This window comes from Calonectris borealis, chromosome 3 (assembly GCF_964195595.1).
Source record: "Calonectris borealis chromosome 3, bCalBor7.hap1.2, whole genome shotgun sequence".
Classification (NCBI taxonomy): domain Eukaryota; kingdom Metazoa; phylum Chordata; class Aves; order Procellariiformes; family Procellariidae; genus Calonectris; species Calonectris borealis.
Genome location: NC_134314.1, coordinates 107,127,742 through 107,139,538, shown reverse-complemented (window position 1 = coordinate 107,139,538; position 11,797 = coordinate 107,127,742). Strand labels below are relative to the sequence as shown.

Here is an 11,797-nt window from a genome sequence, read left to right as displayed (position 1 = left end):
CAGGCGGCCGGGGTAACCCACCGGGCCCGGCCAGACGGACAGGGGTGGTCCCGAGCAGCCTCCTCTTTTGGCCGCCGAAGGAAGACACTGGTGATCGCGGGAGGGGGGGAAGAGAGGGGGGAAGAAAAGGCGATGGCAACGAAGGCCGGGAGAGATGGCCTGGGACCGGGCATAGCTGGAGGGGTGTGATGGCTGGAAACCTTTGATTTGGGGTTTGCCTGGAGAACGGGGGTGGAGGAGGGTGGCCTGGGTTTTTTAAGGCAAGCAGAAATTTGATTATAGCGTACGGCGGAGGTCTGTGATTTGCGGTGAGCGGATTTCATTAACTACGGCCGTTTGAGTCCCGGAAAACCCGGTCAGGCCCGCGGGGCCGGGGATAAAGTTGACCCCGAGGGCGGGCGGCGAAAGGGGCTCGGCCGCGGCGCCGGTGCTCCGGGCCGGGGAGAGCCGCGGCGGCTCCGGGCTGCTGTGGTCGCGGGGCTGGCACGGCGACGGGCACTGCCCCCGCGGGTCCCTCGCCTCGGTCCCTCCGCAGGCCCCTGGGACCGGCCCGGCGGGAGGAGAGGGCGGGGGCTGGCCGCTTTCCCCGCTGCCCCGGCGGGCAGGGGCAGCCCCGGCCCCTGTGCTTGCTTTCTGCGAGGGGCCGTGGGGCACAGGGTGCCCTTCGCTCCACCTCCACCCATGTCACCTGCTGCAGCCGTCGCCGGGGCGAGAGGCGGGTCGGGTTGGGTTGGCTCCCCCCACCTCGAGGTTTACCTATGGCGTTTCCTTTTTTGATGATGATGATGATGATAATGATGGTGGTGGTGGTGGTGGAGGCAGCAGCGGGCAGGAGGTGCCCGGGGCCGTGGCGCTGCCCGCCCCTTCGCGGGCTTTCGGGCTGCCTGGCCGCCCGCCGGTGCAGGAGTGGGATCGGGTCTAATTGCCGTCAACGAATGTCGCCGGCAGAAGGAAAAACAAAAGCTGCCTCCAAAGATCCCGGAGCAGAATTTGGCAAGGCTCCTAAAGACACCAATTAGCAAAGGCTAAACCCATTAATGAAGTGGCGGCTCTCTGGTTTCAGCCAGGTGGTGCAGATCAGAGCGCCTGTATCTGCAGCAGAGCTCCGCTTCCCTCCAGCCAGGACCTCACAGCAAACCTCCACATCAATAATATGCTTAATGGATCTCATTAGGGCTGGGGCCGCGAGACCCGGCCTGGGAGCAGGGGAGGTGAGGGGAGCAGGGGGGCAGCGCTCCCCGCGCCGCGCCGCGGCGGGACGGGCTCCCTTCCCGCGTGGGGCGATGGCCGGGCGGGGCCACCGCTCCCCGCTCAGCTACCCAGCGGACCCCGCTACCTGCTGAGCTCATGGGTTTGCGCAAATTCCATTTCTAGCCGGCTCTTTCAAATAAAGGAGACCCCGGCATCGTCTCGTAGGACTCACCACCAACCCTCCCGCCCCTTCATCTGAGCACCCTCAACCCGCCAAGCTACGAGCATCCTCGGCCGTGCCGGCTGCGGAAGGTCCCGGGGCGGCGGCAGCGCCTTTCCGCGGAACGCGGCAGCCCCCGCCGCGGCCCGGCCCCGGAGCACGCCCCCGAGCCGGGGCTGTGGAAGAGGAAGGAAGGAGCTTCTGCAAAATTGGTTTAAAAAGAAAAGCATCCAGACCTCACCTCTGTAAAAGGGGACAGGGGAGAAGGGAGGAAATATTTCCGCTACAGCTAGGGGAAAACATAAAAAAGAGGAAAAAAGTAAAGCTGGGTTAGGATAAGCTCGGCCGAGGTGAGCTAGAATATTTAACTAATGGAGGTGGACTATGAAAGGAGACTTCATATTTCTCTCCGAGGAGTCTCTCCAGGTCCGCAGCCGAGAATACACACAGCAAACGTTGTACTTGAATTATAGCTGAGGGTTTGCTTTATTTGAATTCACTGGTGTTTATTTAAGAAAGTGAATAAAGGTTTTGTGTAAACAGCCATTATTTCTGATGAGCGCTCAACAGTAATAAGAAGGGGGTGGTTTTTTTAGTCGAGATTGTGGCAAAAGTTGACATTTCGGAGATTGCAGTTTGTCTTGCCGACGCCAGGCAGTCCCGAGGCATGAACTGCAGGGAACGCTGTGTGTGCCTCTGAGTGTGAAACGGCGATGCCGAGCGAACAGGGGTCTGAAAACAATTATTTTTTAAGACATCAGCTTAAGCCCAACATTAAAATAAAATAAAAATATTTTCCTAAGGAGCGGGGCCGGTCTCGCTCAGCTAACGAGGGAGGAGAACTCAGGTTTCGCTGCCGCCGGCCCCGCGCCCGCGGGGCTCTGCCAGGGGGGCAGCGCCGACCCAGCGGGGCCGCGGCGGACCCCCCGTCGGGCAGGGCAGCGGCGGACCCCAACGCGGGCTCCTCGTCCGGCCCTTTTTGCACCCTAAATCGCTTGCTTAAAATATTGCGTCTGTTTTGTTTTATTACTGTTATTTTTTTTGTTCTAACGTGGCTGTTATTTCCGAGGCTGACTCGAGACTCTTTGGAGATGGGAGGTTTTTGGTAAGAAATCAGGCGAGAAGAAAAGGATCTCGTTGGACTTCTTAATGCAGCGCCCGGGGGAAGGTGGGGGTTATTGGTAAGCTGCTCCCCGAGAAGGAGCTCGGCAGGAGCTGGCTCTGACCAGCCCGGCTGCGCATCTCTGCGGGTGTGGATGTTCGCAGACGGGGCTGGGATGTCGGAGCGGCATGGAGAGGCCTCCCGCTTCGTTATTAATCCGATTTCCCACACATGCCACGCAGGGAGGAGGCAGGGAAACCTCTGCTCTGCGTGCGGCCGTGTGTATCGCTCCCGTTTCTTGGTCTCCTGTACAACCTCTCGTCTGAAATAAGCCCGAAAAATCTCTGCCCAGCACCCGGGAGGGGAAGGTGGAGCGGGCGTGTGCCGGAGAGCCTGGCCTGGCCGGGGCCGCGGCGACCGGGGGCAGCGCCGTGCAGCGGGCGGTGCCGGGGAAGCCCCTCCCGGTCCCCTCGAGGGGACCCCGGCCCCCGCCGGGCGGAGGGACCCGCGCCGACACAGACCCGTTGCCGTTGGGCGGGTGGGTGCAGCCCCAGGGATTTGGGATCGGCTGGCACAGGTCTGGAAAGAGTCGCAACGGATTTAGAGGGGGTAAAGAGACCTCCTGAAAAGCTGCCACCCCCAGTTTAAAGACCGTCGAGGAACCGGATCGGCGGGGGAACCGTGGGCTCGGGCGTTTCGCCTTCAGAAATAACCAGCATCAAAAGCCTTTCGTGTTATCAGGCGATAATAAAGCAAAGAAAAAAGGGGCACCCCCAGGCTATTTCTGGACCTGTTCTAGGGGGGTATTGCATTGCGCTACGCACAGGTCGATTTCGCCGACGAACGGCAATCGAGCTGCCTGCAGTCACGACACTGTCCCGACATTTTCCCGCAGAAATTTAGCAGTAACCGCAGACTCGCAGGACCGGGCAAACTCCCTTCCCTGTCGAGACGGGCACAAATCCCTCCATCCGCGCATCTTTCCCCAAACTCGTTTTCGTGGGTTTGCTCTACCTGCCCGAGGACGTGCACAACGGGAGCAACGGGGGAGAGAGATTATTTTTTTCCCTATCGCTGGCAGAGAGGAAAAAAATACCCTCCTGCCTCGGCCGCTTGGCCAGAGCAGCAGCCCGGGGTGCGCGGAGCTTCCCCGGGGCAGCGGGGCGCGGAGCACCAAGCCTGGCGGCGGAGGTGGAGGAGGGCAAAATCAGGCGAAGGGCGAAGGAATTTTATCCCAGCTCTTTCATTTGGATCCGAGCATCTTTCTCCGTAGTCTGATTCCCATCAGTGTTTTTTTTCCCCCTTTTGCCGCGTTATCTTAAAAAGGTGCCATAAAGGCGCTGCCCTTGCTCTCTCCCCGACCCGGGGTCCAGGCGGGCATTGCTCTCCCGTTATTTGGGGATGCGGGGGGGGAGGGGGGGGGTTGCCTGCCCCTGCGCAGCCAGCCCTGCGCTTGGAGGAGGCGCAGATTCCTCTAACCCAAGGGAAGAGAAACTCTGTCCCGACGCGCTTTTCCTTTCTCATGTGACTAGATCCACCTCAAACCCCCTTTCCCGCCCGGGTTATTCTTTAGGAAACAAAACCAAGAGGCAAACAAATTCCTGCGTGTCCGTGAGCCGCACCGCGGTGGTTTACCGGAGCAGAAACAGTCATGTTTCGCTGGACATCTGTCCCACGGCTTCTCTTGCTCTTAGGGGAAGTTACAACCCCTGGCAGCAAATCACGCGCTGATGGGCGCAGCAGCGGCCCTTGGAACAGCCTCTGGCTGGAAGCGAACCGCATGGCCCGCTCCGCGCCCCGAAAAGCCGTGACACCCCCCCTTTCCTCCCTGACAATGTCTTAAAGGCAGAACCAATTTACAAGCCCCTTCCAGCTCCTTCCCCCGATGCCGCCCGCTTCTCTGTCCCGGCAGGGCTCGGACGGCGACGGTGCCCCTGGGCATCCCCCTGCCCATCGTGACTCCGGCAGAGCCTCTGCCCGCTGGGTTACACCTTATTTGCCACTTCACCCGTCCCCTTTTCGCCCTAGCTCCTTTTCCCCCAGGGCTTGTGTCGGGGGATGCTGTCGGCATTTCCTTCTCCTTCCTCAGGTGTTTGCTCCTGCCGGAGTCTCCCTGCCAGCAGGGGTGACCCCGAAGAGCGTGTCCTCCCCGGCAAATCCCCCCCCGGCCCCGAAGGATTTCTCGCCTGAGCCCGCAGGAAGGCAGCAGGCGAGGGCCGGGCGCTCGCCCGCCTCCACATCGCCGGAGGACACCGGGAATTTTTCGGTCCTTCGCCTTATTTCTCCATCTCCCCTTTCTTTCTAACGGTGTCACACGCTCAGCGCCCACCGGCCCAGCATGGGGTGGGGAGCGGCTTCGCTTCGCCTGCCCTCGCCTTAACCTCCCCGGGCAGGATCAGGTCTCCCCCGACCCCGCGTGTATTTGAAAACACAAATGCTCCGATTAGGGCCTCGCAGAAAGCCCTGAGGCAGAAAACACACTTCCCAGCGGGCGAGGAGAGGGGCTCCTCACCGCTGCGGCTTTCCCTGTAATCGATGCTGCTTGGGAAGGAAGGAGGGGGACGCAGGCTGACTGAGAAGCGGCCCCCCGTCCTCCCCCGTGCCCCGGGAGGAGCGAGGCAGCGAGCATCGCGGCGCTTTATTTTTTTTCCAAGGAGCGAAGCCGACGAAGAACCCGAGCGGAGGCGGCGGATCTCGGCCTGGACCCCAAGGGAGCCCCGGCGGAGCCGCCCGGCCGCACGCCCCGGGCGCTCCGGGCGCTCCCTCCCGGGGAGGGCATCCAGCCCCGCAGCACCCGCCGAGGGAAGGGGAGAGGCCGCCGTGCCCCCCCCCGCCCCCCCGGCGCAGCCCCATGGGGCTCCGCGCTCCCGCCCGCCGCCGCGGCCCGATCCTGCGCTCGGCCTCCGCATAGCGCCTGCGTGACATCACAGCGCGCCCCCCGGGCCGCACAGCCACGCTGTGACGTCACGGAGCACTACCTCCCCACCCCGCCGCGGGGGGCTTGCGGAGAGGTACAGGGCAAATCGCAGCGACACCAAAGCAAAGCAAAGCAAACCCGCACCCCCTCACTTCCCCTCACCCCAAAACGGCCCCTCCGGCTCTTGGCAGCGCCCCTGAGAGTCGCGGGGAGTCAAACAGTCCAGTCCCGCCTTGCATCACAAACCAAAAGCCAGCTCGCAAGGTATATCTATGTACGCACATGTGGATCTACAAATGCAATGCGCAACTTTCTCACCGAGGCACAATTTTGCGTAATCAAATCCGGTCCTTCTTATCGCCTCCATTAGAAAAAGAAGGGGGAAAGGGGGAAAAAAAAAAAAAAAACACCAAGAAAGGAGAAGGCCGCCTCGGGAGGCTTTCAGGGCGAGGAGAGACAGCGGCTGCCTTTGAGCGGGGCGAAGGAAGCTGGGGCAGCCACGCGAGCCCTCTCCCCTGGTCAACAGACTGACGTGGTTACAAACCATAGTAAACATTTTATTTACAGGAGATATATATATATATTTATATATTTTGTCAGTGCAGTATTTCTTGGCCGGATTATTCGAAGCAACACGTTGCAACCGATGAGGACGTTGGCAAAATACTTCACATTGTAAATTGTTTGGGGGAGGAGGGGAGGGAGGGATTTCGGAGCGCGTTCTCGGAGTCCCTCGCTCGGATTTTCCTGGAGAGGACAAGGGGCGGGAGACGGAGAATAAAATAAAATTTAAAAAAAAGGGGGGGGGGGGGGAAGAGAAATCCTGCTCTCCTGCGAGCAGCGCGGAGAGAGAGGCGGCCGCCTCACGTACAGCCGTCCCGGGGCCGCGGCTCCCCGCTCCGCCCGCGTCCTCGGCCCCTCGCCCCGGGCCGGGCCGGACGCTGGCCGCGGGCGGGAGCAGGCCGGTGCCGTGCCGGCCTTGCCGCGCTCCCGGGGCGGAAGAAGGGAGATAAATTAGGGCGCAGGTCCCGGGCGCGGGTGCGGCGGGCCCGCCCCGTCTATAGGCCGCTCCGCGGTTCGGGGCTGGAGGCGGCGGGCGGCGGCGGGGAGGGGAGGCCGGTGCTGCCGGAGGACTTGCCGAGCCCGGCGGCGGGCAGGCTCCGCTCGGCGCCCTCAGTCCGTTCCGTGTCGCTGGGGGCCATGTCGAGGGAGTCGGCGTCGCTGCTATCGCTGTCGCCCTCGGAGCGGCTGGGGCTGCGCTCGGGCTCCCCGGCGGCGGCGGGCGGCCCGCCGGCTCGCTGGGCCGCCGGCTCTGGCTCCGGCTCCGGCGGCGGCTCCTTGTCCTTCTGGGCCTGAGCCTCCTTGGAGTGCCGCCACTTCATCCGCCGGTTCTGGAACCACACCTTCACCTGCGGCCGCGCCGCCCTCAGACGGGCGGCACGGCCCCCACCGCGCACCGCACCGCGCACCGCACCGCGCAGCGCCTGGCCCCAACGCCTTGTACCGGGAACAGGCAGCAAGGGGAGCAAAGGAGGTGCCGTCCTCACCTTCCTAGTGAGATCTCTAAAGGCTTGTAAATCACCCCCCTCTGCCCTCCCTTATGCGACTAAGGTGGCTTTATTTTACTTTTCCTTCTCCTTCTAGTTCGCGTGTTTAAATACAAAACTCCCCCCTCCCCGTGTTTTTTTTCTCTCTCTTTCTACTTCTTCTTCCAGGAAACCAAATCTTGCTCAAGAAACCACAGCGTTATACAATTCTGTGCGCTGCGGGCCCTCAATAGTGGAATCATTACAGAGTGGCATTTAATGATTCCGTTTGAAGAAGAGTTTTCACTTCCCCAGAACTAAGGATTTCACAACGCGGGGAGAGATTTAGGAAAAAAAAAAAAAAGAAAAGAAAAAAAAAAAGGGGGGGACATTAAAAACAGTGTGTTCGCTTCTACTTCCTTTGACCTAAACTGCCTCCTGCAGCGAGTTGCACTTCTATAAAGCGCACGTTGGTGATCTGCCCCGGCCCCGCTCGCCTCTCCGCTCGGCCTGCTCCGCGGTGGCCAAAACAAAGGCGAAAGCTCCGCGCCGGGCCGCGAAACGCCGCGGAACCTGCGCGCAGGAGATACTCGGGGCGAGGTCCCGCTCCGCAGCCAGCCCCGCCAAAGTTTAAGGAAGGAAAAACGCTTTGCCTTCCCTCCCCCCCCTCCCCGGTATGCCTCTAAACTGGAAGTAAGATTTGAAATAAAACCGAAGCCGTTCTTACTTGAGCATCTGTCAGCCCCAGCATCGCCGCCAGTTGCTTTCTGTCCGGTTTGGTGACATATTTCTGGATTTCGAACCGTTTTTCTAAACCTTTCCTCTGCAGGTTGGAAAAAACAGCTCTGGACCATGAGCGTTTCCTCTTGTACGTCTGGGGCAGCGTGTCCTTGGTTAAAACTGCGTACGGACCTGGCGGGGGGTGGGGGGGGCAGCAGAAGGAAAGCGGGGGGAGAGAGAGGGAGACGGCGTTATTGATATCGATGCCCGAAAAGGAGCCTTAAATCGATCAAAATAACAGCTGGACTGCGATGTGCGGGGAAGGCCCGGGCCGGCGTGGCCCTGCCTGCCGGCTGGGTACGAGTCCTGTCAGCGTGTGCGTTCTCGGGCAAGGATGGAGCGGTTTTGCACCCGAATTTCTTCCTCTCCCCCCTCCCCGCCCCTCCTCTCTCGGCCCAGGTATTATTTTTGTGCTAGATGGGATGGTTCTCTGGGTCAGGCCCTAGCCGGCTCTTCCTTCCCCCCACGCAGCCCGGCTTTCGCCCAAAATCTGAGCCTCGCTAGAAAACATACGCCCTGGCCTTTCAAAAGCGCCTGGCAAGTCCCTCCGGGAGGAGAGCGCCTGGGCCGGGGGGGGCTGCTCCGGGACGGGACGGAGGGCCCTGCGCCACGGGAGGGTCGACGAGGGACGAGATGTACCTGGAAAAGTGTCTTGAAACTGGTGCTGCACTGAGCTCCTTGGGTTTGTGTTTAAGGGACCCAGAATAGCAGAGGCCTCGTTAATGGGGTCTAGAGACGCGAAGAACTGGCCGGCGGAAGGCTGCAAGTTGGGGAGATGAACCCCAGTTTGGCGGCTGGTAGTTAATAAGGAGGTCAGATCTGTGAGCACAGGAACAAGGAGAGCTCTGTTATACCGCGGTCGAAACCGACACCCCGGCACGCTCCGAGCGACGGGGCCGGGGCCGGGGCCGGGCGGAGCGGGACCCCGGCAGGAGAGGCTGGGAGGGGGGACGGGGACCGGGCAGCCGCCTCCTCGCCCCAGGGGCTCTCCTCGGGAGAGGCGGCCGAGCCCCGGCAATCAGACATTCTCCGGTATATTTATTTACTCCCTTGGCCAGGATGTTTACGCGCCGCGAGGGGAGATGGATTGCAGCGAAAGCCTTTAAAACGGGCTGTGCCCTCTGAGTCAAAATCCTGGGCCCGCTTTGGGAAGCAGAGACCGTTTCGTTCGCTATTTTTACGCTATCGCTATTTTTCCCAGCGGCGCAAGCCCCGTGCCGCGGGCTGCTGCCCTTGCGCGGGGCCGGGGGGGGGCTATTTTAGGGAGCGCTCTTAGGAACTCGGATGTATAACGCTTTTTTTTAATAACTCTTTTCTCGGCTAGATCGAAAAGTTTTCAAACCGCGGGTATCTACAGATGCCAAAAGTAATCATGAAATAAATAAAAGAGCACCAAGCGCGCTAGCGTGGAAAGCGGACAAGCCGATTTCTCTACCTCTCAGCGTGTTGCCTTCCTTGACTTTGGGGTCAAACTCCGCCGACAAAATGCGGTCGATGCCGAATTTCAGGTCCTTGCTGGCGGGCGCCGGCGCCGAGCCGTGCGTGTGGCCGCCCGGCAGCCGGGCGGGGGCCGGGGCGCCTCCGCCGCCCCCCGCCGCCCCCGCCGCCGCCGCCGCCGCGGGGGACCGGTGCTGCGGAGGGCGGTGGTGGTGGGAGTGGTAGGCGGCGGAGAGCGGCGAGAGGCGCGGCGGGAAGGCGGCGGCGGGGGCGTCGGGGGCCACGACGGGCGTGGGTCGGAGCGGTGAGGCGGTGGCGTGGAAGGGACCGCCGTGGTGGACGGTTCCCAACGCCGCCGGCATCCCGGTGCCGGGACCTCCGGGCAGGCTGTCGGCGGGTCCTCCCGCCGCCTCGCCGCCGGCGTGGAGGATGTCGGCGATGCAGAAGGACGGCTTCTTCGCCGCCGCAGCGTCCAGCGGGAAGCAGCCGCCGGCTGCCGGCCCCGAGGCCGAGCAATACGCCGCTGACCACAAGCTGAAGTTGGAGGCGTAGAAAGGAGCCAGCCCGGCCGTGTACATCCTGCCCGGGGAGGGGACGCGCCGCTCGGCAGCTCAGCTCCCGGGTGCGCGCCGCGGAGCTGCCCGCTGACCCGGGCGCATGGGGAGGGATGGCGAGGCGAGAAGCGGCTGGCCGAGCACTCTCCGGAGGGGCAAGGGGGGGAAAACCAACCACCAAAAAAAAAAAAAAAAGAAAAAAGAAAAAGGAAAAAGTCCCCAAAACCCGCGGCGAGACGGAAAGAGCGAGCGGGCGAGGAGCGGAGCGGCGCAAACAAAACAAACCCAAACCAAACCCCCTTTCCTCGTACTGGGGGAAAAAAAAATATCCACCCCTCCCCAAAACTTTCTCTGGCAGCGACACTCCCGGCTCCGGGGCAGCCCTCGCTCCCTCCCCACGCCCAATCCGCGATCCGCAGGGCCGGCCAGCACCGCCCGCCGACACGCCCACGCAGGGCCGGGTCGCGGGTACGGGCCACCGCGCCCCCAGCGCGCAGTTGCGCGCTGGCGGCGCGGTGGCCCGTACCCGCGACCCGGCCCGGTTTGCCCCGCAAGGTACCCCCCCCACACTCCCACTCCCACCCACCCACCCCTCACCTCCTTAAATTCCGCCCTTGACTTTGACACACACAACCCCCCTCCCCAAATCAGCGCAAAGGCGCTGCGCTTGCCGCCGCGATTTCCAAACTTTTGAAAGAAACGCGCAGGAAAATTCTTCGCCATCGGAGTCAGGTCCGTCCTCTTGGAAACCATTCCCAAGGAAATGTGTTTCCTTCCCGGATAAATGAGCCTGGGATAGTCTGGAAGAAAATGAGTCTGTGCTCATGCACGCAACATATGTATTTATGTGAGCTCCGAGTTGTTCTGGGCCCAGGACAGGTTGGATCCTGCATTAGCAGCGATTAATTAATTAATAGTATCTTGTCGACAATGTAATTTTATAGATTTTTACCGTGTTCTCCAGCCGGGTGGCTGCGTCTGCTTCCACACCGATTTCACCCTAAAGACTAGTTTGTAATTTTGCAAACCTTTTACAACAGAATTACCCTTTTTTTTTAAAAAAAAATACAATCATAAGCTACATTCGCTGCGTTAATTTAGGGTCAAATTTATCAAAGCGTCTTTTGCGCGTTTTTCCTCCCCTCTAACATCCACATTTGCCCCGACCTGACTCTGAAAAAAGGCATTTCTTTAATTTTAGTTTTCATACACTAGTCGCTACCGTTTTGAGCAGGCTCTCGGGTCGGACGATTGCAGGTTTGCTTTGGTTGTGTTTCAAAAAAAAATTTTTTTTTTTTTTCAAATAGCTTCCCAAATTCTGAAGTATTTTCGGGGAACCGCCAGAAAGGCAAACTATTTTCCTTTCGCCAGGTATGACGACGTAGCTTCTGTGTGAATATTGAAACCACCTGCGAGCGAGAGTGAATGCATAACCTTGGGCATAACCCTGCGCGGGGGTGAAGGTGAGGCTGGTTCCCCAGAAAAAGCCAGGCACCGCTTTGCTTCGGCTTGGTTTTTATTAACGAGAAGAAATCGAAAAATAAAGACGGGCTGGCTTGCCAAGATGTGTCCGAAAACCGAAGCCAGCGAAAGAAAGGGTTGATTAGGCTTGAACTTTTCCTGCTTCGACAGCGGAAAGCCCCTTTTCCTTGCATCACCCCCTCTTTCATTCCCCCCGCGCAGATGCGCCCGTTGCTCTCAAATCGGATCAAACGACTCCAGTTTCACTTGCGTTTCCACCACCGGGCAGAGCCCCGCCATCAGCCCGCCTGAGGGAAGGGCAACGAAGTCTGCTCTACCCGCTGCATCCCGGCTGCAAACCGCTTCCTACAATTATTACTGTTATTGCCATTGATACGGATAGACTTCTTGTACCACCCCGCGGCTGCTCGCCAGGCAGTCGGGGGGGGGGGGGGGGCGGAAAAACCACCACGGTGTTTTTTGGTTTTTTTTTTTAGGAGCTTATTTCAAAGCTCCGCTCGCCTCGCTGCCGCGCAGCGCCCGGCGATGAGCAGCACCGGAGAGAAGAGCCCGTTTGCCGGGGCCCCGGGCAGCGCCGACCCGGGGCGC

The 11,797-nt window shown here is 60.6% G+C and overlaps 1 protein-coding gene across 1 annotated transcript; it reads right to left on the bottom strand.

The window, feature by feature from the left end:
* Window positions 1-5,643: 5,643 nt before the first annotated feature.
* HLX (H2.0 like homeobox) lies at window positions 5,644-10,188 on the bottom strand. Its single transcript, XM_075147135.1, has 4 exons — window positions 9,172-10,188; window positions 8,376-8,555; window positions 7,684-7,868; window positions 5,644-6,839 (listed from the first exon to the last, which is right to left on the bottom strand). The coding sequence occupies exons 1-4, from the start codon at window positions 9,749-9,751 to the stop codon at window positions 6,489-6,491; spliced, it is 1,296 nt and encodes a 431-aa protein (XP_075003236.1). The 5' UTR covers window positions 9,752-10,188; the 3' UTR covers window positions 5,644-6,488.
* Window positions 10,189-11,797: the final 1,609 nt, after the last annotated feature.

Bases quoted from the DNA above. Each gene is read 5' to 3' on its own strand.
- HLX (XM_075147135.1), bottom strand. From the start codon at position 9,751: ATGTACACGGCCGGGCTGGCTCCTTTCTACGCCTCCAACTTCAGCTTG. The intron at 7,869-8,375 runs GTACATCTCGTC...ACCCCCCGCCAG, and splicing joins GTTTCAAGACACTTTTCCAG to GTCCGTACGCAGTTTTAACC. The intron at 6,840-7,683 runs GTAAGAACGGCT...GCGCGGCCGCAG, and splicing joins TGGGGCTGACAGATGCTCAA to GTGAAGGTGTGGTTCCAGAA.